Raw genomic sequence first — 25,308 nt, 5'->3', positions numbered from 1 at the left:
TCCATTTATGACTTGCTTACTAACTAAAGCTTAACTGTGCAGCTCAGCTTTCTAGGTTTTAGATCTGCAAATATGTTTCACAAAATGAATCAACACCAAAAGGACTACAGAAGTGTAGGAAGTTCACTGGGCTTTTGTATTACATGATATCTTTAGGCCTTGGGAAATGCAAAATACACAGTGCAGTGAACTGTTTCATGAAATGTGTATAGCAAATTCTTTATAAAGCTCTTCAGAATTGTCAGAATGTCCCATTCCTGGTCCCTGTGTGTTGGATCTGCACTGGTGGCAGTGTGTCTCCCCAGAGGGTTCACACTCACCCATGTGATGCTGATGTTACCCCCTCCAAAGCCCTGGGTGTAGGAACCCTCTGCTCTCCTGCAGTACAGGGATCTCTAGAAGGGAGATGGAGAGGGCAGAGCTGCTTTGTTTTCCTTGAGCAGTACTTTCATTTGCTTCTTGCAGCTGCTGATCATAAAAGTAACTCATCATAAGGGGAACTCATAGTTCTCTGTGGATTTTGTTTTTAGCAATAAATATAAAAAATAAAAAATTAATATATAAAAATTATATAGTGCCCCAAACCCTATTATTTAAATGTGTTGATTGCACTTGGCATTTGTTGGAAATAGAGAAATTGCATCTCTGTCTTGGGATGAGGAAATAAAGATCAGGATTCAGAAGCTTGCCATTTCCGTTCTGCAGTGTGCAGTTGGTGGAAGGTCACCCGCACTTAATTCACAGGCTCACACCACTGCCAGGTGCCAGCCTTCACAAGCTGCTGTGACACTGCTCACAGCAGGAATTCGTGCTGTTAAGTAAGGCTTGGTGTGTTCAGGTAGAGAGGGAGGGCTTTACCAGAACTGGATCAAAATTCCATTCGTGGGGAGCTGTTGTGATCTTGTTTTCTGGTGTGAAGACCAAAAGTGATTGTAAAAAGGACTGGTTCTGTAATGGTCATTTTCAGCCTCTTCTTCCTTTTCCCCCTCAGGTTAATGCAGTCATCTGTGGAATCAGTTTGGAATATGGCATTTGACTTCATTCTTGACAATGTTCAGGTAGTTTTACAACAAACTTACGGAAGCACATTAAAAGTTATCTGAACTTGTAGTAAAGAGCTTGATGAGAGCCTGGAGCTCTCTGCTAGCTGTGCCATAAGTGCTTGTGAGGTATTTGCAAAGTGCATGACAGTAATGCCCTGAGTTTTTATAATTTCAAATTTCTTTTTAAACAACAAAGTGTTTTGTACATTTCTTTTCAGAAAGTGCCAAATTTGTCAGTATTGCATGTAAATAATTGTGTTAAAATTCTTTTATTGTAGTATAGAATCTATTTACAAAATGTTTGTTTATAAAGTTTTATGGATTTTTACAGTGAAGTGTTTACAGTTGTTTAATAAAGAACTGTATGTATATTTTTGTACTGATTCTATTTTGTGATGCTTCAGTTTGAATATAGTGAAGCCCTTTTACTAAAGCTGCAGCTTGGATTCATTTCACAAAGTTTTACACAGTGGCTCTGCCTCAACACATGGAGGAGGCTGCTGTACATGCACCTGGCCACTTTTTGTTTCTTCTTGGCTAACTTTATTACAGATTTTAAGCTGAGGGAAGAATATTAGTTCATTTTCAGTTTCATCCTTCAAAGATTCAAGCAAGGGTGGCCCAGGCACTCCTGAAGCGCACAGGATGTCAGCTGAAGGCTGGGTGCTGTGTGACCTTGGGTGTCCTGTCACCTCTCACGTGCTTCTGGAGGAAGGCAAGTCACCCCAAAGCAGCACTGTAAGGGAGGGGGAGTAGCCAGCACGGAGCATTGCTCAGGCCTGCTGCATCCATCCTCTGCATCGCTCCTACTCAAGGAAGAGCCACGTGTAAAACACCACCGTTCTCCCCAGCCTGTGGCACGCATTTTCTTCATGCAGCATAACAAAATAGGTTGTGGGGAGCAGCTGAGACAGAATAAACCATCCCATCACTGTGTCCCTGCCTGGGGGGTGAGCTTGCATCCCTGCGGTTCATGTTTCGGGCAAGTCTGCTTTCTGCAGGTGTGCACCAGCCTCACACAGGTGTACTTGGCCCAGTATGCTGAACAAGGCTGTTCAGGGACCTGGAGAGAATGAAGAACGCTTGACAAAAACCCCGTTGGTAAGAAAAATCTCTGCTGAAGAAATGATGGGGGGAGATGAGAAGTATCCCACGTAATGCTGGGCATAGAATTGAGAGCAGGAATGCAAGCTGGAGCTAACCCTGGAGCAGCATTTGCACCACTGGCTTAAATGGAAGCCCCTTGCCTAGCACAGGGCAGGAGCTGCTGCATGGAGAGCAGCTGCCAGTACAGCTGGGGCAGAGAAAGCTCTGTGCTCCATCCCCGTCTGCAGCGCTGCTGGCAGCAGTGGCAGCAGGGTCTTAGCTGGGACCTTGGCTTACCACACACTGGGAGAGGTGCCACCCTCTACAGCCAGGTGACGGGTGAGGGAGGGGCAGGAGATGTCACTTCCCTCGACTTCAGTGTGGTTTTTCCTTAAATCTCCTGTACCATCCTCAGGGAGAAGCTGATGAAGAACAGGCTGGAGAGAAATTTACTGACAATTGGGCAGGCAGGCCCTGGGCGTGGTGGGCAGTGCTACGAAGTCCTGTTAGGGGCCAGGCCCAGGTGGTAGCCAGAGCCAGTAGCAGGTCCCGTCCTGTCGATCACCTTTGTAAAGGACCTGGGCAATGGGGCAGCGCAGCCTCAGCGCGTTTCTGATGGCACAGGGTGGGCTGAGGGTGGGGGGTGCTGCTTCCAGGGACCCAGCCGGCGCTGGGAGCCGTGTGAAGTTCAGCACAGAAGCGCCAGGTTCTGCTCCAGGGAAGGAGGGGCCGGCTCTGCACCAAGGCCTGGGGCTTGCTCGGCGCAGCACAGGCAGTGCCAGGCTGCAGCAGGAAGAGCCCCAGGAGTCAGGGCAGGCGCTTGTTCCCTCTGCTCAGCACTGGTGAGAGGCAGCTGCGGTGCTGAGCCCAGTGCTGGGCCCCTCGGCAGGAGAGGCACAGAGCAACTCCCAAACACAGGCCCCAGCGGGGCCACTGGGAGTGGAGCTTCTCCCACAGCACAGGGAGGGCTGAGACAGCAGGGAGCTTGAGCAGGCTGGGGGAATCTGACCCATGTGAATAAACAGCTGATGGTGCTCATTTCCTTGCATCCAGTCATCAATACGTGTCTAGAGGGACATTCATTGTCTGAGCCAAGACCTCTTAAGTTCCCTCAGTCTCGAGGTTGGGTCTTTTGGAGCCCCTTCAGTTGCTGCTATAGAAGCTGCCTTTTTCTCTTGGCGTTGGTTTAGAAAAACCAGCACATCAGCTGCTCCCATCAAGGCAGGCACTGCTGAAACTCAGCGGGTATTTTACCAGGCAGGTGTCCGGCACAGCCCTGGTTTTGGAACTGGCACCCAGACAGATGGACAGTTGGCATCTTTAAAAGGACTCTGCATTAATTCACTGTCAGGCTAGTTTAAGTTCCACAACGGGAGCCTGCCAGAGGAGCACATCTGTGTCACAGTTTTTACCTATGGGAAGAACACCCTTATGGAGCTGAGCAAACAAAGAAGAATACCTTGACCACACTCTTGCCATCTGTGTTCTTAAGAACTTTTTATTAGTGTAGTTTTCATGATTGCATAGTTTGCAAAAGAAAATCTTAACAATGAAATGCAGTTTCCTCCCTCTGATCATTGTGTTCGCCCACTGATGGGAAGTTGCACCGCACACCAACCATAGTGAAAAGGTCCTTTTCCATGGCAAGTTTAAAGTCTAACAAAAAAAAATCCAGAAAGTTAAATTCCATTTGCAAAGGAGGTAAGTTACTAAATGTTCCTTTGTAATGGAGTCCACATAGTCTCAATCATAACATTCAGATTTTTCCAACAAAAAAAAAGTAATCCAAGTGACTGAAGAAATCTGATCAAACTGCATGTTGAATGTTAAACTCCTGTAAGTATCTTAAATGCTAAAAATCTCAGCTGCATAAACGATCCTCGATTTTGTTTCAGCTTGTGCTTTTGAAGAATGTTTGTTTTGCTCCCATCAGCATGAGCCGTGAGTTACCCAGAGACAGCCTCAGAAAGAATACATCAAGCTGTCATCCCAGGCAGGGAGGGAGAGGGGAAGGGGGGTAGGAAAATGCTGGGATTGCAGACTGACTCCTGGTCATCACAGCCATCCGTGCTGGAGCTGGTTCAGTCCCACGCTGTCAGGTGACTCCACAGCTGTGATGCAGCATCCACAGTCACAGCTCCCGGGCCAGCAGCTGTTGGCAGGTGCCCACACCCCTGAGCAGCAGGTGGAGAAGAGATGCCTGCAGTGACCTCCGGGAGTTTGCCGTGTTAAACACCTGGCCTGCCCTTCCCGTGCCTCGGGAATGCTGACATCACCACCTTGAGCACACAGGAAGTGCATTCTGAGGAGGAAACGCCTTTGCTGGAACAGCCTCCACCCTTCTGCCAAGCAGAGGGAGGTAAGAGGGTCCCTACCTGGCCTTTCCACACTTGCCACAGCCCATGAAGTGAAATTGCGATTACCGAAGCAAACTGTAAAACAAATGGGCTGCTGTGTCCATCTCCTTTATTTGTGGCTCTGCAGTATAATGATTACAGGTTGACTTCCATGAACTGTACAAGCAGTAAAAGGTGGGCAGCTATGTTTACAACATCGTTTCACACAAAGCAAATACAGAGATACCCAATTACCTAATTTTCTATTTAAAAAAACTCTATAGGCACAAAGCAGAAGAATGTTGGAAAAGAAAGTCAAGGAAAGAGGTATGCATAAATAAAGAAGTATTTCTTACATCAAAAATGTCCCGAGAATCACAAAGTCTGCAGAAGCTTGGTTAATCAAATACTGCAGTACTGCTCTCATCAGTATAAAAGTGAAAGAGCTTTAGTTCTGTAATAAAAATTCAATTTATTTTATTTTGGAGAGAAGGAGGGAAAAAGGGTGGAAGGAAGGTGTAAGAGAGGGAAGGGCAAACTTTAAAACAGCAGCCAGTATTAGGAAGGGTAGTAGGAGAGGTGAACAGGCACATTGGAACCATGGGAACATGTAAATTGACCACTGTCAAACCAGTGTAAATTTCTTGGTTTCTCATGGAAAACATTTTATCCACATATTTTCCTCCCAAACATATATCCAACACTGTCTTCAATATAGGACTTTGTTGGTAACTTTTTTAGTAACAGGAAGAGTGCGTTTATTCCTGCCTCCCCATTGCTGTACAAGTTATCTAGATGATTTCAAACACTTTCTTCAGTTCTACTATAAGCTGCCAGTCAGACTTCTGCATCTCATCCCTGAACCAGTCCTTCAGAGCATCGATGGACTGACGGCTGATCTGTAACACACGAGACAAACCCATCAGAAACGCACAGGAATCGACAGCAGCTTTCAGCACACTGGAAACAGTTATTCTGAAGAAAGAATGAGTCCACCTGGCGTGCAAACTGCCCTAAGTCCCCATTTGCTACTGATCAGCTGAATGACCCAACCTCTTTGTTTCCCTTCATTTCTCCTCACACCACGTCCCTTACCTGGTCTAGAGGGGCTGCGGCTGTACAGACCAATCCACACCTTATGCAGTGAGGCAAGAACTGGAGAGGTCTCCTGCTTCCACCAGGGCCTACAGGACCAGCAACCCCTGCCTGTGCCAGGCCCTATCGGCCCTTCATTTGTGGGCACACGCCCCGGCACGCGCGTGGCAGGTGTCCCATGACATGGTGACTAAAGCAGTTGGGAAGGTGGAGAGCTGTAGCTTTACTTGCAACAGCAAAAGATGAAGTGAAGGATCCTCCTCATTCAAGCCCAGGGTCCCCCAGTCAGAGCAAGTGGAGGATTGCTATTCGTTGTGCCATTTCAAGCACAGGCTGTGGTGCCCTGGGGCCCAGGCTGCTGAGCTGTGTACGAACAGTTGGCAAATAGTGAGTGTGGCACTTTGCCCTCTCAAGCACTCTGAGCTGCAAGGTCTTTGCAGCCACAGCACCTCCTTCCTTTAGGCCTCTGCAGGGGCACCACTACAGACCTCAAACCACGGCTCCAGAGACCTGGGCTGCACGATGCCACACACACCCTTCCAAGTCAATGTCAGTCTGTGACACAAGGCTCCTCGCCTGTTTTTGAGGCTTCATGCTATAATTTCACTTCGAGCAAGCTGCCACTCTGTCCTAAGCCCTCTCCACGAATGCAGATTGCTCTTACCTTGCTGACAAGGATATCTGTTGCTTCAAAATGTCGTCCATACATTTTAGGTGATTCCCCGGGAATAGGTTCTATTTTAACACAAACTTCTTGGCCTTTCTTCGCAACGTCCACTGGTTTGTGGTTTATTTCAATACTTGTAACTATTCCGATTTCAACAAACTGTAATACAATGAAGCAGCTGTAACACATCCACCAAACCTCTGCACATGCACCCTTCTCTAAACTCCTGTTTGTAGGCACAGACCTGCTGCAGGAAGTACGGCACTGCCGGAGCTGCTGCCTCAGCACAGGCAAGCAAAACGTACAGCAAGTGCTTCATCCTGAAAAGGGCAGGGACACCAACCTCCCACAGCTCATCCGGGATATCAGCTGGCTAGCCCTTAAAATGTCAAGAGCTGGTTCTCCCCTTTTTTAGCTAGCAGGTAGGACAATGTTGCCCGTTACTCAACGGCACAGCACAGAACTGGCAGGTGCCCTGCAGCCACACTTCCTGTGCCCTGCTCCAGCGCTCAACTCTTCCGGCAGAGCGCAGTGAGATATTGGAGCACCAGAAGAAAGACCTGATCTGCAAGTCTGACCCTCATCTCCCACCAGCGATTTGTGCACTGAGGAAAAGCATGCAAGTGCTCCAAGGAGCATCATCCCAGGAACTACCAGCTGGATCAAACTTGCAGTGGGAAGAGGCCTTACTTACATTTTTGCTAGGTACACACATGGGAGTCCCCTGCTTCACCTGGCCGGCCTCAACCACCACACCCATCACTATTGGGTCACGAGAGTTGAAAATGAACTGAGGGAGTATTTTCAACTTGCATGGGAACACTGCTATATGCCTGGAAGATGACAAGAAAAGGCACTTTGAAAGATACGCTGGAACATTGGATATATCATTAACAGTTCTGCCTTCTCCCACACTTCTTCGGCATTCATTCTAGGAGTGTTACTTGGAGAAAGGCAGGAAAAAACCTCTTTTCCAGTCTTGCTAATTCTAGTCCATAGCTGTTCTTCAAGAACTACAGGGAGTAATAATCATTCATGCCTGGCATGGATTTTAATTTGACAGGCTTCAGCGCTCAACTTAGACCAAGACCAAAGGAGTAGTAGTTTCACAGTGTAATTATAGCCTCACAAGAACACAGGAATAGAAATATTGCTGCCTGAACTCCAAAATTTCAAGGGGTTTTTTGCCAAGTGAACAAATACATTTAAAAGCTGAGCTAAACAAACTCAAGTTGGGATCAATATGAAACAAAACAAAATACATTTTCATTTATTTTGACTGCCCTTATTTTACTGAAGGCCACCCAATGACACAGGATTCCAAAAATTAATTTTGGGTCCCTATAAATCCTTGAATGATTACATATTCATGTTACTGCAGGCAGAATTAAGCCCTCTACACCAGGATCACGTGAATACAAAACAATAGAATCCAAATATTTTCCGTTTTGTTTTTTTAACTCTGCAAGACTAACCCATCTGCCACAATCTAGGAAGAGAAGCCAAGTACAGAAAGCAAACTGTAATAAGAACACTCCTTATTACACAACTGTTCTAGCTGAATCCTGCATCTGCTGCACAGCTTTCACAGTTCTCACCCTACTAGGCCTAATCCAGATCTAAACAATTAGACTGGAGCACTGAATTCTTGAAAACTATCAATTTATTGTCCTACCATCTTCCTCCTCTCCTCCCTTTCCATGAGAACTATATGCTAAGTAATAAGAAAACAAGTAGTTAATTACAGCTTCATTTGCACTAAAATAAGAGAGAGACTTATTTGGGAAACATCCAGAAAACAATTGCTCATACTTACTTGAATTCCTCCTGTTTCTGTTTTTTGTAATCTTGTCTATATTTTGTGAAGGCATCAAATAAGTGATAAATTATTTCAGCACTAAAGATCCGAACTCCTAAGCTGTCGGCCATCTCCTGTGCATCCCGTTCGATCCTCACGTCGAATGCCAGAATGACGGCGTACCTGCAGGAACAGCGAGCCCCAGGGTTCAGCAGGCTCCCCACAAGCCCCGAGCAGGCCAGGCCTGCCTGCAGCACCACTGCATATCTACCAGCACGGTAAAGCACAGCTACTTACTGTGGGTCATGCTCCAACATAACTGATGCCTTCATAACATCTTTTTTATGGACAGGACCTATATTAATTCCTGAATACTGTTGAAGAAAGCCACAAAAATCAAGTCACTGATCTCTGAGTGAAAAGGAAACATTTACTGACTAAACACAGAATCAATGGCATCAGACAAAGCACAGTAGTACTTACTGGCACTTCTGATGTTTTAAGAAATTCAAGTAATGCCTCTAAAGAGCCTAAAGTAGAAGCCTGGACATAAACACCTTTCTCTTCTAATTTGATTGCATTCAGTGTTTGCTTCAGTTCATGTATTAGTTCATCCTTTAGGAAAAAAAAAAAAAAAAAAAAGAGGAGAGAAAAAAGCAAGTTTTAGTTCTCTCGTTATTTATGCCTCAGGGTACAAAATCTTCCAGTTCATGAGCTGCTGAAAACAGGCAACAGCCATGGTGATAGGTCCCAAGTGACAGAGCTACAGTGTAAATCATACACAGCCTGTGAGATACTGACTGTTTCTGGCATTAGAAAAGCCTCCGCTGAACTAGACCTGAGGATTATGTGGGAAGATGATCATATAAAACTGAGCAAATGCCCACCTTCGGAGCTGGAAACATTTCTCTGCAGACTACACATCACTTTCCCCAGCAGTCCAAGTTTCTGCTGGCAAGGCTGAGCAAACACATTGCGGCAATGCCTTTGGCTGCCTGGGGATCAATGTCAAAAGCTGACACCTAAAACCACGAGCTGGAAAGGATCCTGAACACTCTTTAGGCCTGGGTACCAAACAGGATGCAAGAGCAGCAAAGCCAATTTGTTGCTTTTAGAGAAGTGAAAAAAACACATTTTTTCAGAGCCTATGCCTTCTAACCTCAAACACTAAAGTCTCTTCCTCAAGCAGATGAATGGGTTTTGCCATTGACTTTTAGCCATTGTGTATCTACTACCAGTAGTACACTTGAAGTAAATACTCGTACACAGCAACAAGGTCTGTGTTTGGACGTCCCAGAAGTTTAACCTCCCTTCAAAGGCACAAATAAGTAGACAGAAGACTAAAGGAAGACTATGATCAAAAGTAAATTAGCAATGTGTAAACTGGCAGCATGTAAATGAAAAGTAAATTAGCAAACTAACTTCCTGCCTTTGGAGAAGCAAAACAGAGCAGTTTTGAGCTTGGGATCGCTACATCCTTTCCTCTACCATTTTTAACATATAAGTCACAAAAGAAATTTATTGCAAAAGTCTTAAATTAGCTTTGCAATTAGGAGAGTTTCCAGAACACCTCTAGTAGATATGTACCTACTATAATTTGATTAGAATATATCATAATTTACTACAAATACCAAATCAGTAATTAACAGAGTCAAACTATGCCATGATACTTGTTTTCAAACCTTATTCTAGCAGCAGAGACACCCCAGCAAAATATCAGGGAAAAAACTAATGGTCAAGATACTAAAAACATCACACCACCAAAGCTTCACATGGGCACAAGGCTAAAACCTAAAACTGTTACTGGAACAGTTTTTAAAACAACCAAAAAACCCACTTATTTGCAAACTGAGCTCTCAGCATTTGAGCTTCATCACCAGAGAGCTCAAGTTACCCTCAGTGTGCTGTACTTCAACATCAGCCACCTCACCTTGAGGACTGGGACTTCATCCTCTTTATGAGCTACAAGCAATGGCAAACCAGCCAAGGTTTTTTCCAAATCTTTCCCAAGAATCTTCACACCTTGAGCAGCAATAACCTCTTTGTGCTTTTCATACTGGTTCTGAAAAAGAGAATATACACACTAGCAAAGAGTTCTGCACAGAGCAGCTGAAGAGCACGGCGGGGAGCAGTGAAGTGCAGCAGTTCCCAACTTTCATCATTATTGCCTTCGCTTTGCACTTGCACATTTCAGTCCTCCTGCTCCTCTCCCTGCACCCCTGCTGAGGTGGGCAGGGCGCAGGGAAATGTTCTAGAAGCAGAGAAGGGGGCCAAAAAGGAACATGTACTAGAAAAAAGCAGGCAACAATAGGCATCTACTCACTAATAAAACCCACAAATTCAGCCCCATAGGCAAGTAATGAGAAGATGCCAACAGCTTAACAAAAACACTAAAGCTTAGCTGACACACAGCCCAAGCCTCTCTGCAGGAGGGGCTGTCTCACTGTCCCACTGGAGGCCATCCAGCCTTCTCATGTGCTTAATTCCATGTACAATATCCCAGGTTCTCTCCCCATCCCAGGGGAACCTCAAAGATGTCACACTCAGGGCATGGCTCTAAGACATAACAAAACCATTTCTGAAGATCTTTAAATTGATGCTGGAAGGATTTTCTGATTCGTTTCCTAATTTCTTTTATTTAGATGTCCCATCCTTTTCTTAAAACTGCAAGGCAGCTCCCTTCCTCAATAAGCACTTTGTTCCTGCAAACCTCTATCCTTTAGCCCTCCACCCCAAGAATCTGGATCTTATTTCAAGGATGACAATTCCACATGAACAAGCTGAATCAAAATGCATCCTCACTGCCTGCATCAAAAAAGCCCAACAGCTCCCCTAGGTTTACTTCTCCAGCTCAGGGTTCCCAAATCTGAAAGGCTTATCCTATTACATTCACCTAGGTTATCTACATGGTTTTCTTTGCCTTAAAACATGTCTGTGCAGACATTTATTCCTTCCATTTCAAACAGGAAACATCAAAGCAGTTCTTTTCATCATCTTTGAACTGCATGCATTCATCTTAACATACGTATTAATTTATTTAGAGCCTTTTGATTCTGTGTCTCCTCCTCATTTCAAGGAAAGCCATGCAGGAAGGATTTCAAATTCAGGGCCTCTCCTCAGGCTAATAAGACTAGGGCAGCAGAACCTACAACTCCTGAAAATGCCAAGAGGCTGCAGATTCTGCAGAAGTCCTGGTCACTGCCACTCATCAACCAGCCCTAGAAACTCATGTGTTCATTTTTCTCAAATGTAAGTGTATATGGTTTTTGTTACTAAAAAACCACTTCTACTAATATTATAACTTTAACTCAGAAGCTGCTGTACCGGTACACTCCAGTTTCCATTTGAGATGGGGATTTCCCTCTCACATGCAGCCACATACCTGAATCCCTTATTAAAGCATACACACCCTAATCCTCACTGCAAGGTAATTCCTTGATCATTCTCTCTGCCACTGTGACAACGCACACCCCAACATGAACATACAAGTATATTTTCAAAAAAGACACCAGATTTCCCCTGCATTCCCCTTGAAGCTCCTTTTAGATACCATTAATATAACCACATTCTACCACATTGTCTTTTTATAAAGCTTGATTTTTTTCCTGGTTATAAATGTCAGTACAGTAACCAGCTGCCATACCTTAACTCGTAGCTCCTTCATAGGAGGAGGCAGCAGCAGACCTCTAATCTGAGTCACGATAGGACCTTCTACCCCAGGAACAATAATGGTGTCTCCTTCTCTCAGACGTCCATTAATCAGAATAACATCTATGGTAGTGCCCATGCCTGGCAGCGCTTTAACCTGAATAAAAGGGGGAAAAAAGTTAAGCACTGCAAACATACATTTTTTAATAGAAGGAAGGATGCAGGGAAGGGAGAAACTTTTATATTAATTTCAAGAAAGAGTTGCTGCATTACCTCCATGACTTGAGCTCTCAGCTCCTGACACTCAGCCAGTCTCTTGGTCAGCATGGTTTGTGTGAGCTCAACGAGAAGAGCTATCAGACTTCCCATGCCATCCCCTGTGTGAGCAGAGGTAGGTACAAGAGAAACAAAAGTGCGGGGATCCTTATTCTCATAAAACAAGGCAGCGTTCAAGCCCTGGAATCAGGATTAACAGTTACACAGGGAAAAGCACATATACACATCAGTATTGACAGTAACATTCAACCCCAGGCAAATACCACTGCATTTTTAAAATCCCAATTTAAAAAGCCAACACTGTTACTGACAGCATGCTATGGAACAGGAATCCTCAATCCACACTTGGAAGCAGTGTGGGATAATTCTACAAAGCTAATTACCCGATCTAGCTTCTAGACAGCATTGCATGTCACCAACAGAGGAAGTTCCCAGAACTGATGTGATTCATACCCTGCCAGCATCCAAGAGAAAGAGACAGATGGGATTCTCTCAGGCTATTCCCAAAGAGAAAGAGAACAGTGACAGAAAACCTCAACTGCTATTCATGACTCCATTGATCATGCACAGAAATTAGCTATTTTTCTCCAAACCAGCAGTAAGCATGGAGCAGTTAAAATGATGCAAAATGTAAAAACAAAGTTTGGTTTATAAAAGGTTAACACCAATGTGTCAGAAGAGATGCAACAGCTTTCTTGAAATTCCGAGTTGTTTTGAGGAAAGGGGAGAAAAAACAAAACAAAACAAAAACCACCCACTCACCCAAAACAAACCACACCACACACCAATCCCTCTTTACTAGCACTTTTAAGCAAAAACGCTTGAGTATTCCAACCTACCTGTTTTGCAAATTCCACTATGATAGCTTTTGCACGTTCTTCGAATTCATCTTTTGTATTCTTTTTCTGCTTCTTTAAGGTGACAGCTACATCTGTATCTGGACTTTTCTTCCAGTCATATAACCTATCAATCTTGAAAATACAACAGTATGTCATCTTATGCAGCTTACTAACGGGTGTCTTTATGCTTATGCCATATCATCAGTGAGAAATACTTTATCAACCAACTTAGCCAGACATCTATCTGCTCCAGTAATCAAATTAAAGTGTTCTTATTTGCTTTGGCTGCTATATTTAGCTCTCTTTATGTCAGGCAGTATTACAGGATAGCAACGTTACTTCAGATTTTAAAAATTCAAGCTATAGTAATCTTTTTCATATGGAAAAAGTTTATGTGCATAAATTACACCAAGGTTAAAATAAAACATCAGAAGAGGCCTGTTTATAGATTCACATACACACAAAAAAACCCCAAAACCATGGAAGTGTTTGTGATTTTTCCTGAAAGGACACTACACTAGTTTCACAAAGAACTTGTAAAATTTCCTGGTAAATATGGACCCTTTCCCATGTTGCTACAGAGAAGGGACCAGAGTGAGGTTGTTTAAAAGACACAACTATATTTCAGAAACATTTCCCCACAACAGCTGCCAAAGCAAGACAGACTTAGCCCAAAAATATATTTGCTGTAGAAATCAAAACTACATCTTAGGAAAATGGATTATAACCTGGTCAAATAATACAACTATAACTTAAAATGCAAGAGCGCTTAGCCATTTAATTTCAGACTCATTGTAGGCCTTTGATGGCAATGAATAACAGTCGGGTCTTCGGGTCTGACCGAGAGACAACTCTCTACTACTCTGCCATAAGGCCTGGACACCTCTCCATCCAAGAGGCTGGTTGTATTCTTTCAAAAAGTAGCTGGTTTTGGCAATGAGATAATGGCCTCCTCAGTTCCAACCACCTTCAATCTTAAAGCTCCTTTCATTAAGTATATTGCAATTTTTACACTGCAAATAGCAGTGTAAAAATAGCCTTCTGACAGCCTTCTGACAGCTCTCCCTTCTGACAATAGCCTTCTTACAGCTCTCCCTCAGCAGATCAGATGGCTTCCAAAGTCACTGGACATGAGTAATTTCCATATATATAAAATAATTCATTGAGTCATCACAAACAGGCAGCGTAATTTCTCATGCAAAGGATTTCTAAAAACAGGGCTGAAAAGAACTGGAAATTTTCCATCTAATATTGCAAAGCTCAAAACACTTCCCACCAGTGATCAACATTACTGCTCCATGGCCTAAAGTCAGCTTGTGTTCAAGTCAAACTGACCGGTATCAGTGGCTAAAATAAAGTATGACTCATCAACAAGAAGCTTGTGCTGGAATTTTATCAGAAAATGGACACAAATCTATGTAAGTAGGCACAAGGAAAAAAACCCCACAATTGAAGAAGAACTTCCGGAAGTGTGAATCATATAGAGAAGTTACATAAGGCAACAAAATTTACCAGTCAGGACTCCAAGAACTGATTGTTCTGCAAAGCTCCCGTAGAGCCATTGTGGTATCAAGGACACAGAAAAATGCAACACGCAGGACCCAAGAACCACCCCTTCAGATTTTACACAAAACAATTCCAGTTCAAGGAAGAAAAAAGACAATTGTCAAATGCCAAATGCACTATTAGAGTGGAGAAATATACTAACAGGATAAAAATCTATCCTACCTTGTTGAGAGCTACTATAAAGGGGCATTTCTTTGATTTCAACAGATTTATTGATTCAATTGTCTGTGGTTCCAAACCATGCATGATGTCAACTACAAGTATAGCAATATCACAAAGTGAGCTTCCTCTATTTCTTAGATTGCTGTGACATTAAAAGACAGGAAAAAAACTAAATCAGTCATTTAGCAACAGAACCTTTATAAAAACACAAAGTACAATGTCAAACTTACACAGACAAACAAAAACCTAAAGCTCATCAGTTATTTCTCCTAAAAAATGTAAACCATTCAAATGACACTTTGTAATTTTCATTTAACAAAACACATTAAAGAATGTGTAAGCTAAACTAAAATTATTATTATTATCCTAAAAGTTTTCATATTATTATATATTTTTACAATGCAAGATATGTTCTGTTCATTTTCTGCACAACAATTGAGACCGTTAAAGTGAAATGCAGGAGTGCAAAACCTGAACAAGACTTTTTTTTTGTATACGGCATAAACACTATCACGATTTTATACAGTACAAGGTAAAGAGACTATCACATCTTTGTTGGCAAACGAAACCTGGCTAGAAGATGGAGAGCTGTAAGAGGTACCATGCCAAGGTACTGATCTGAACATCACCAAGTGCTCCACAACACAGCGTTTCGATGCTGACAAAGGTTTTTACTGAAAAATGTCACATCAAAGTCTTAATCCTTCTGTTTCAAGATTTCATCCAAGATCTCACCTCAGGCAGTTCAGTTATGCTTGTCATGTTTTACCTTTAAAAGCTGACTTAGTGGCTTGCCTGTATGCCACTGGTGTTCCTAGAATGCATTTGATCTCTGCTAAGACTCAGATGACTTGTGTAATTAGTAACTTCCAGTCTTACAAACTCAGTTACCTTAACTGGGACACTATGAATGAGAGACCAGGAAAAAAGTTTTAATTTTTCAAGTACTTAGGTCACCTGAAATCCTCACCTTTTTTCCTTCAGCTAGCTTCCTGCTTCCATCTTTCCTCTTACACTAACTATTTATTTACATGCTTTTTCAGATATTCATGGCTCAACTGGCATGAAGACAGAAAATTAATCAGCTATAAAAGGCCAGCAATTAACCAGATATAAAAAGCACCTGCAAATGAAGCAAATCCACTTAATTCCTCTACTTTAAGTTGGTTTTGTCAGACTTTTTTTCAAGTGAGAACTAAAACAATAGATTAAGCAAAGACCACACTTAACTAAGAATATCTCCAGATGCTTTTGCCACCAGTTCTGAGAAGTACAACACTGTGAGAAAACATTACCTGAAAGACTCATGTCCTGGAGTGTCGATTATCAGCATGCCTGGAATTTTTATGTTCTCTCTGTCAAACTAACATTTCAAAATATTAGCCATCTTGTAGAGATTACACAAGAAGAAAAAAGAACAAAATACGAGCTGGCAACATTACTGACAGTCGGCACTTCAAAAATCCAGATACATATTTTAAGGCCAGCACCCTCTATAAACCAAATCAGTCAACAGTCATTTCAACATTAAAAAAACTGATGCAGCACGTTGCTCCAGGTGTCAACTAGCCACAAGCTAAGCTAAAATCTAAGACAAGGCAGCCTACAGAAGAAAAACCATTTCAGAGTAGTGAGATGTACCATTCTTGTCTTGATGATTTTCTCCTCTCCCCTAAGTTTACAGGTTTACTAAGTTGAGTTAAATCTTGGAAAAAGTCATTACCACACCAAGGCTTTTAAGCCAGCTGCTTCTGCAAGCAAAATAGGATATAGTATCCAAAACAAATGATATAGAACAGTTACTATTTCTGTAACAAGATAAAATTCATCGCCCAGAAATTAGCCAAATTTCAGTACACCACAGCACAGGGTAAGTTTTCAACACAAAATGTACTCAAGAGGTTTCAAGAGTCTCAATTTACAATCAAAATACTGACAAGTAAGCAGTCTGTGTACATATGTGCACTGTCCAGAACAGAGTGAACAGTATCTTCATATTTTTCTGAAGAAATAGCAATGCATTAACTGAAATCAAATGTATGAAAAATGAGACAGCCTCCCCTTTGCTGGGGGAATGATAGGAATTAAAAAACAATAGACCACAAAATTAGAGGGGGGGAAGTACATCTCCCTGTCCATGTCAGGAAATCTCACAAGGCCTTTATTAGTCTACATTTCACATTTTTTAAGATGCAGTAGTTGAAGTGCTGTAACTTACATTTTTCACCATCTTCGTTTGTTCATTAATAGCTTCAAGAGGAACATTAGTTGCACCAATCTGCTGAGTGATACCACCAGCTTCACCGTCCTGCACGTGAGTGTGGCGGAGCTGAAGACAAAAAAGACCAGAAATACTTACACAGAAGAGACTAAAGTCATGTCTGAGCACACTCTAATTCTTTCTGTCTTCAACCAAAAAAATAAATGCTTAAACAAGAGGCACAGGCAGTGCTTTCACACTCCACACCTTACCTTATCTAAAATTTTGGTCTTGCCTGTGTCTACATGCCCCAGGACACAGATAACTGGTGCTCTGAGCTTTTCAGTGTTCATATTTTTGCTGTTTTCAGCTCGTCGTTTCTATGTAAAAAACAGGTAAAAAATTGGTGAGTATAAACCAAAAACCACAGCTCACCTCTTGACTTGATTACATACATACAAACACAGAGTTAGCTGTGGCACTTATATTTTCAAGGCAATTTAAGGTCTGTCATCCCTCTTCTGGTAAATAAAAAATTTTTGACTAACAGTTACATTTTCGTTTGGTTGGTTCTTCTAACAGTCTAGTAGGCTAAGTTGTTATAACCACTAACAGTAGCTTTGCTGAACAAGCACCTTGTGTGAGAAAACCAAGAACATTAGCAGCCATGAAAGCACTGAACAGTTTAGACACATCTTTTAGAACATGAAAATATCAATCTGCAAAGAATAAAAGCCTCTTTTTCCAGGAGGGATATAGAGGTGGAGGGGAACAACACCTAAGTTGCCATCTTTGTGGTCAAATTACCTAAAAACAAATACTTTATCTTAACACAAAACCAAGTATTTTTTTCCTTAATTAATACAATTTCTGAACCTGCTTAAATACTAGCCCTGACACAACCACCATTCTGACAAATTTGACAAAATTAACTGAAAATTAATCTGCTTGCTATACAACACAAGAATCCAAGTGTATCTTCATACCTCAATTCTCCGTTTAGCTTTGTCATAAGCACGCTCCTCCTTAGTGCGGTCGTCATCAGAGTCATACTCAGAATCAGAGCTAATTTCCTTGCTGGGCTTTTTTTCCATAGATTGTTTTCCAATAGCTTGGGAGTCTGCCTCTCTCTCATCTGAAGTCTTTTCATCCTCATCTTCACTGCCTTCACTGTCTTCAGATTCTTCACTCTCTTCTTCCTCTTCCTCCTCTTCCTCTTCCTCCTCCTCTTCATCATCCACTTCATTTTGTTCTTTGACTTCAATATGGACAGGTTTGCTCTCTGTTAAAAAAAAAAAAAAAAGAGTAAAGTAAAAATTCTCTATTAAAGTTCCCACTTCTGGGAGGAGATGGCACCAAAAAGCAAAAGAGACCACTAGAGAAGAATGAGGACTGAGAGTAGGTTCTACAATAAGTGCTTGTCAAGATAATTTTTAAACTTCCAATGCAAAAAAAAAAAGGGGGGGGAGAAAAGGTGTTTCATGTTCAGAGTTGTTGGCTTGTGCTTGAAATCCAGAAAGAAAGCAAATTTAGGGTGGAGTGAAGAATGATATTATCAGCACACTTATGTTTAATATTATTTGCAAACATTCAGACATTCTTTAAAGTCATGTGCACTTCATAAAGGAATAATGCAACAACACCTTTTTAATAAAACCAAAATACTCCAAATCATTACTATATGGATGCTGTACACTACTGATCAGGAAGGCACATTTAAGCAGACATAATAATCAGAACAAATGGTCTCTTTTACGCCCAGTAAAAAAAAAAAAATCTCCTCTTCAGGTTTTCTTAGATGGTTCAGAGAAGATTAGCAATTTTCACAGGAATTCTTCAATAAACAAACAAAAAGAATTATCAGTAAGTAATTTTCTTTCTTTGGAAGCTTCCCATTTATAATCACTGTGAAATCATAAAAGGCAAGCTGATGATCACTTTAAAACCATGGATTCTCCTCCCTACAACACTGCTGGCAGGCTCACTGCTCTTAGAGATTAGTAACATTTCCTTGCTACACTCAGTCCATCAGCTTAGTTATACACTAAATCTAATACCCAGGAAGTATCTTTTTCTGTATCCCACTGGCAGAGCCTTCAAAGCCAAGCAGTAAGAAGTGCTATGTCCTCTCCAGGACAGTGGTGCCAGACTAAAACAAACACTCGAGAAGGCAAGCAGCCCTTAGAACTCAAAAGCACCAGAAGAACACATCTGTGCTGGAATTAAATCCATTCTGGAGTATGTACCTGTATATCAAGTATCACACTCAAAAGCACAGGTGTCAGAAGTATAGGCAAGTAACAAGTATTTGGTGAATAAATAGCCTGTAAGCATAAGAAACAATTAAGACATTAAGGAAGCACCAAGTCCAGTAATCAACTCCTGTTCAGGACAGCTCAGAGAAATACACTTTCCTCCACCACTAGAAGAAAGTATCTAAGAACGTATCCCTGCACTGTAGCACAGCCCTAAGATTCCCATAAACACTGCTGTTGAGTACAAACAGCATACGGCCTTTGGCACACATGCACAGCAATATATATGTTATGGCAATTCTTTCCTTTCTTCTAAACCTGCCTCTCAAAAGATGTGTGTGTATATATATATATATATATATATATATATATATATATATATATAATCACAGAATGGTCTGGGCTGTACGGGACTTCAAAGACCATCTAGTTACAGCGTCGCTGCGAAAGGCAGGGACACCTTCTACTAGAGCAGATTGCTCAAAGCCCCATCCAACCTGGCCTTTAACACTTCCAGGGATGGGGATCCACAGCTTCTCTGGGCAACCTCTTCCAGTATCTCACCACCCCCCATAGTAAAGCTCTTCCTACTATCTCATCTAAACCTACTCTCAGTTTGAATCAATTTCTCCTTGTCCTGTCACTACATGGTCTTGTAAATAGTTTCTCTCCATCTTTCCTGTAGGCTCCCTTTAGGTACTGGAAGGCTGCAATTAGGTCACCCCAGAGACTTCTCTATTCCAGGCTGAACAATCCCAATTCTTTCAGCCTCTCCTTGTAGAGGAAGAACTTATGGCACATGCACACTTAACCTTCACACCCTTTTATTCCTCCACTTTGAAAATTTCTTGCAAGGGTACTTCCCTAGATGCTGCCAGATTCACTTAATAAAAATATACCACAGCTTTGAAATGATTACTAGAGAAATACAATACCAGGTAAAAGGTTTCCCTAAGCTCACAGAGATGGTTTAAGCACATATTAGAGAAGAGGATTTTTACTCCCATAAGAAAGGACAAAAAAATACAACCCATTTATTTTAGATGGTAACTCCACATAAGAGTATTTTCAAAGGATTGTCTTAAGCAGTATTTGCATGGCTTCTGAAAGCTCTGCTTTTGAGAAGATGTTGTTGTATTTATCCTCATACCTACCTCAAAATTTATCTAACAAAGCAGAGGAAAAATCTAAGTCAAATATTGTTCTCTATAGAAACAGAAAACTTAGCCCAAAGCCTCTTAACAAGAAAAAACATATACTTGGTATTTACATGCTCACCTTTCTCTCCATCTTCATCACTAACCATAGCTTCCCAGTCATCCAGACCTCCATCTTCTGTTTCATCTTCTTCCTCCTTTTCTTCTGAAACCAAGAAACCAAACACTGAAGTTAAAAAAAGTCAGTCCAGCAACATATAACATTTTTAGATGCCCCTTCTTTTGACATACTGACAACTGCAACTTGCAAGTTCATTGTTACCATAATTCTATTGAAGTATCTCCACATTCCATAAAAAGAAGATGCTGCATACTTAAAAAATAATCTCCAATTCTCTCCACAAAAAGCATGTAGTGCTAGTATCTTTGCCTAGACAAACTTTTGTGGAAGACACAGAAAACCTACTCATCTAGTTCCTGTCTACATATCATGCCAATGCCTGCATAATGCCTGCCACACAAACCTGTACCACAATCCCGATCCTTGCAAGGAGCTGCCCAATTAACAGTCACCATGTGTAACAAAGTAGCAGAGAAACAAGAATACAAGTTACAGTACAATTTTAAATAGTGAGAATATACAAATTGTCTATAAAAAGGACACCAGGTGCCTTAACATAAATACACCATGGATTCCAGAAGCATTAAACATATTAATTCAGCAGGAATTCAGTTAGATTTATGAAAAGACTGCAGCTCTTAGTAATAGACTGATGGAAAAATGCAAACATACAACCCTCTCCAAAAGAGACATTATACAATATACGTTTGCTGCAGCACACGTGTCATAAATTTCAGCTCTCTGAAATGAAGACTAAGTTCCACACTGCTAGAATATTAGCTAGGAACTAATGTTCTGCCAGTGAGCCCCTCTCTTAAGGCAACAGAATGGCAATCATGAGATAAGTCAAGCTAGAATCACAGCACACATTCAGCTTTGTTTTCAAAAGCTGCATATTTTGTCAGTATTTATCTGACTTAATAAGGGTAAAAATTGAACCAGTCTCCTTGCAAAGAAAGAAGTCCAGTACAATGTGATTTTGACCAAGCAAGTACTGTGTGTAAGCAAAGATGAGGGCAACAATCTGATCAGCAAACTTGCTGATAACTCAGTTTCACAAGTGAACACAAGTAACACATATCCTCTTCATTCAGCACCTGTGAAAGCAAAACATCTGGCATAAAGAATATAATCACTGTGAATATTGCACTATCAGTTCCAGAAGCAGCATATTTCCTCCCTACCTCCACCTAACTGTTGACAAAACAGACTTGTAAAAGAAAGTGAAAAGTCAAGGGAGAGAATAAGGCACTGAATGTGCTCATCTGGCATAACTGATCAAGCCAATTGAACATCCGAGTTCACCCAGAATAAGGAAACTTGACACACTCATTTTGAAGCTTCATGCCTTTTACTCCATAAAATTTCATCAGTTCCTCCTTTAAGAAAGGAGAAAAAAAAAAAGAAAAGGCAATTACCTCAAGAAAGGATGGCCATTCAGCCCCATCCAGCAAGGTACAATAATTATCATGCAGCACTGACACACAAGCTTAAGTGTTTGAAACTTATTAGCATTACCACCAACCTGGATCTACAGGAACAGGAGCCTCTTCTTTCACTGGTGTTTCCAGTTCTACAGCATCTTCAGCTGGGGAAGTTACTTCCACACTTTCTGAAATCACAAGACAAGAAGTTGGTTGCTACATACTTTCAAAGTGCAAAGTGACTGACTTACACAGACAGCTCCACTCCAGCTTATTTGGAAAACACTTGGCTTTCTAAGCAGTTTAACATATTTATAAGATAGGTCCCTTACTGACATTAAAAACTCCTCACTTTCTTTAAAAGACAAAAGAAAAAGAAGTAATACTAGCAAACTACCCACATCTCCCCTACTGTTCCATTAAAAATGAAAACTAAAAAAAAAAAAGGAAAAAATTACTCATACAATTCAGATCAGCACCATTTTCAATTCTTTACACACACTCCATAAATGATAAGCAGGCACGTAACTAATGTCAAAAAAAAAAATAGAAGAAAAAACAGCTAAGTAAGAAATACATCTGAAATTTTTAAACTAAGGGTTAGTCTTGAGAAAAGCCACAGTAATCCCCTGGAGGAAAGTAACAAACCACAAAAGTAAAAAACTGACACGTTCAGCCCACATCTACCAGTGCAATGAATTCTAAGGTTTCAAAAATGCAAGCTCTTTGAACTGCTCTGAACTTGCACCCAGGAGCCAAAAATTGGTTTTATATACCAGAAAGCAAATGAACAAACTGTCTCCAATTCAAAAGTACTAAAACTAGGATCAATGTCTTTTCATCCTGGGACAAACTCAGACTTTTAATTAAGTCACTATTATTTAAACAACTTTGTATTTGACATATATATGCACACAAAGCATTCAACATCACATTCGTGAAGGCCTTTACACCCTGTACATACCCAACATTTAGAAAATCTAAACCCTGAAATGAAATTAGCTTAAGTTTAGCTGATTTATTTCTAAAATACTTCCAGAAATGTGACTGATCAATTAGGTATCCCTATATGCAAACTATACCTTCTTTATTTTCTGGCTGCTGCTGCTTCTTTCTCTTTTTGTCTTCATATATTGGCCTCTTCTTTGGCACAGAGTCTTTCGATGGCACTTCAACACCTGTAAAACAAACAAAAAAACTGTTAAAAAGAAAATCCAGGTAATTAATAAACAAACTTTGGTTTAAATGAGAACATGTTTTCCAAAAGTGGAAGATGGAGGAAGAAAGAGTAGAAAGTATCTTCAATGCATCTTCTATCTTTTTTAAAAGTCTGAATTCAAAAGCTAGAAAACTTAAATGAAGTAGTTCTTTAGATACTCCTGACTGCTCTCTAAAAGTCAGATAACTGGAGGAAGGGGATGGCAATGAAACAAAAAATAAACAAAACAATGGGGCTCTACGACTGCAGGTTTGAAGTTATCACAAACTTGCATAAAATGCCATGAACACATATGTCATGATAAACAATTTAAGGTCTGCTATACAAAAATTCACTTAAAACCTGTCTGCCAACGGTCCTAGTTTCAGACAATTTGGAGCAGTTCACAGGCAGAACTCCTCTTAAATGCTTAAGGCTGTTCAGCAGATAACATTTTCCCTTCTGCTGTGCGGGAAGGTTTGTGTTTTTCAATTTGTTTTGTTTGTTCAGGTTTTTGGGTTTTGGTTTGTTGTTGTTTTAAGGGTTTTTTAATTGTACAATATTGATGGTTTCAGGTATTAAAATAATGCCAGGTTCAGTTCACCAGTTTAATCTTTGCCTCACCAGGAAGTGTGTGCTGTAATATATGAAGGGACTCCATCAAAACCAGAAGTTTGGTGCGAAGACAAATTAAAAACTGAATTACCGCTGCACATTCAAATATTTTTTCAGGTACTGAGTGATTCGTATTGCAGATCTGACAAAAATCCAGTTGTAGGGGCACATAAATAGAAAGATTCTACTAGCTACAGCAACAACCAAGGAGAAATAGCCTTCGTGTATGTTTAAGAGCTCCAAACATTTTACTAGCTATGAAGATTCCTACATTTATACAGCCACCTACCAGTGAAGTGTCACATAGTGTACTCTACAAATACACTCAGCTCCCACAAATTACTTTCTTTTTTTAGTCAAAAACCAGTTACCAAGAACAATTTAGGACATTTTACTTACAACATATTGGAGAATTTTACTTCATTCTAATGGGGACAGATTATATTTCACAGAAAAGCAGGAAAGCTCTTCCATACTCCTGGCAAATCCCAGAGAAAAACATATCTTCTCCGTGGACTTCCCCATTGTTTTTGAAGCAAAACAGTGCACTTGCCTAACTAAGCATGTGAATTAATTCAACAAGATCCAGATCACTGGTCTTACAAGACCTTCAGCACAACCCATGTGCCTTTCCTGGCTTTTAGACTACACCACTTCTTTAAGTGCTTTTTCCTAAGTTCCACAAGTAACATCTTTAAACTGCAAGTAGACTGTATTAAAAAGCTGGATATTCAAAGTGTTAGATAAAAATAAAGGCACTTAAATCTACTTAAGAAATAAAGGGGAAGGGAGGGCACACACTGCCTTCCTTGACAACAGAGCTGCTTTACCTGGAATCACTCAGTACTCAGCCCTCCTAGCTCCAGATAGGAAAAAAAATAAAGACAGAGCCATAACAGATACAAAGTTTGGTTGGGTTTTTTTGTTTGGTTTTAATTATTATTTAGCTCTACTGCTTACCCTGAGCTTGGAGTAGTTTAAGAGTAGCCTCTGCTCTGGCTCTGGCTTCTCGCTGAGCTTTTGTTAAAAGCTTTCCCTCTTTCTTCAAACGCTCCTTCCTCTCTTTTTCCTTCTGTTTCTTCCTTTCTTTCCTCTCTTGCTCCAATCGTTCCTAGAAAAAGATAAATAAACATGCAGAAACACTAAAGCATGCTTTACACAAAAGCTGCCCAAGTATGTTCTGTTTATGAGAAATGTATTAAGGATTAATTCACTAACTGTGCCAGCAAGCAGACACATTGAAGTTACTGTCTTCCTTATTTTATCCTTGGAGTGAGATATACAGTACCTCCTCTTTGCGTTTTGCTTCAAGTTCTTCCAGTCGTCTTATGCGTTCTTCCTCCTCCCTTTTTGCCCTTTCCTCCTCCTCTTTCATTTTAGCCAAGGCCTCTTGCATGGCTTTAACTGTGGCTTTACTGGGACCCTTCTTCTTCTCTTTCTCTTTTTCTTCTTTCTCACCTTTCTTTTTTTTCTTGTCTTTTTTCTTTTTGTCCCCCTCATTGTCATCAGCTACAGAAAGAAGAGGCATATTTTCAAAGACCCCAGAAATTTCAAAGATACTCTAAGTACAATTCATGCTTCAAATATGATAAATAACATCAAATGAGGAATATTTTCCCTGGCTTCTACATAAACATTTCATAATGAAAACAATTAAACTCTCTTAAGTCATGGCCTGAAGTCTTAAAGTATCAGAATAACAGGGAAGTGAACAAGTACTCTTGCAATATAGAACTGTAATCATATACTGTAATGAGAATTCACCATTTGGCTTGTTTTCTCATACACCTGAACAAACTACAGGCCAGAAAACACAGCCGCC

General features: G+C 41.0%; 2 protein-coding genes across 10 annotated transcripts in view; one reads left to right on the top strand and one right to left on the bottom strand.

Moving 5' to 3' along the window:
- Positions 1 to 1,414, top strand: part of REV1 (REV1 DNA directed polymerase) — a 55,173-nt gene extending 53,759 nt beyond the window's left edge. For all 9 annotated transcript variants that reach the window (XM_038157227.1, XM_038157217.1, XM_038157234.1 and 6 more), the window contains one exon: positions 992 to 1,414. In XM_038157227.1, the coding sequence (XP_038013155.1) occupies positions 992 to 1,103 (112 nt within the window). In that variant the 3' untranslated portion in view covers positions 1,104 to 1,414. The remainder of the gene's footprint in view (positions 1 to 991) is intronic.
- Positions 1,415 to 3,599: 2,185 nt separating this feature from the next.
- Positions 3,600 to 25,308, bottom strand: part of EIF5B (eukaryotic translation initiation factor 5B) — a 36,298-nt gene continuing 14,589 nt past the window's right edge. The window contains exons 5-24 of the mRNA XM_038157307.1: positions 24,775 to 24,995; positions 24,447 to 24,597; positions 22,756 to 22,851; positions 21,775 to 21,861; positions 20,250 to 20,333; positions 17,703 to 17,998; positions 16,989 to 17,096; positions 16,735 to 16,845; positions 15,812 to 15,879; positions 14,517 to 14,658; positions 12,789 to 12,920; positions 11,947 to 12,129; positions 11,669 to 11,830; positions 9,956 to 10,087; positions 8,509 to 8,640; positions 8,323 to 8,399; positions 8,044 to 8,208; positions 6,922 to 7,060; positions 6,225 to 6,386; positions 3,600 to 5,364 (exon numbers count right to left, since the gene is read on the bottom strand). Of these exons, the coding sequence (XP_038013235.1) occupies positions 5,257 to 5,364; positions 6,225 to 6,386; positions 6,922 to 7,060; positions 8,044 to 8,208; positions 8,323 to 8,399; positions 8,509 to 8,640; positions 9,956 to 10,087; positions 11,669 to 11,830; positions 11,947 to 12,129; positions 12,789 to 12,920; positions 14,517 to 14,658; positions 15,812 to 15,879; positions 16,735 to 16,845; positions 16,989 to 17,096; positions 17,703 to 17,998; positions 20,250 to 20,333; positions 21,775 to 21,861; positions 22,756 to 22,851; positions 24,447 to 24,597; positions 24,775 to 24,995 (2,756 nt within the window). The 3' untranslated portion in view covers positions 3,600 to 5,256. The remainder of the gene's footprint in view (positions 5,365 to 6,224; positions 6,387 to 6,921; positions 7,061 to 8,043; positions 8,209 to 8,322; positions 8,400 to 8,508; positions 8,641 to 9,955; positions 10,088 to 11,668; positions 11,831 to 11,946; positions 12,130 to 12,788; positions 12,921 to 14,516; positions 14,659 to 15,811; positions 15,880 to 16,734; positions 16,846 to 16,988; positions 17,097 to 17,702; positions 17,999 to 20,249; positions 20,334 to 21,774; positions 21,862 to 22,755; positions 22,852 to 24,446; positions 24,598 to 24,774; positions 24,996 to 25,308) is intronic.

The sequence above is a fragment of the Motacilla alba genome, chromosome 1 (genome assembly GCF_015832195.1).
Source record: "Motacilla alba alba isolate MOTALB_02 chromosome 1, Motacilla_alba_V1.0_pri, whole genome shotgun sequence".
Taxonomy (NCBI): Eukaryota; Metazoa; Chordata; class Aves; order Passeriformes; family Motacillidae; genus Motacilla; species Motacilla alba.
The sequence above is the reverse complement of the archived record's forward strand: the minus strand, read 5'-3'. Positions and strand labels throughout refer to the sequence as shown.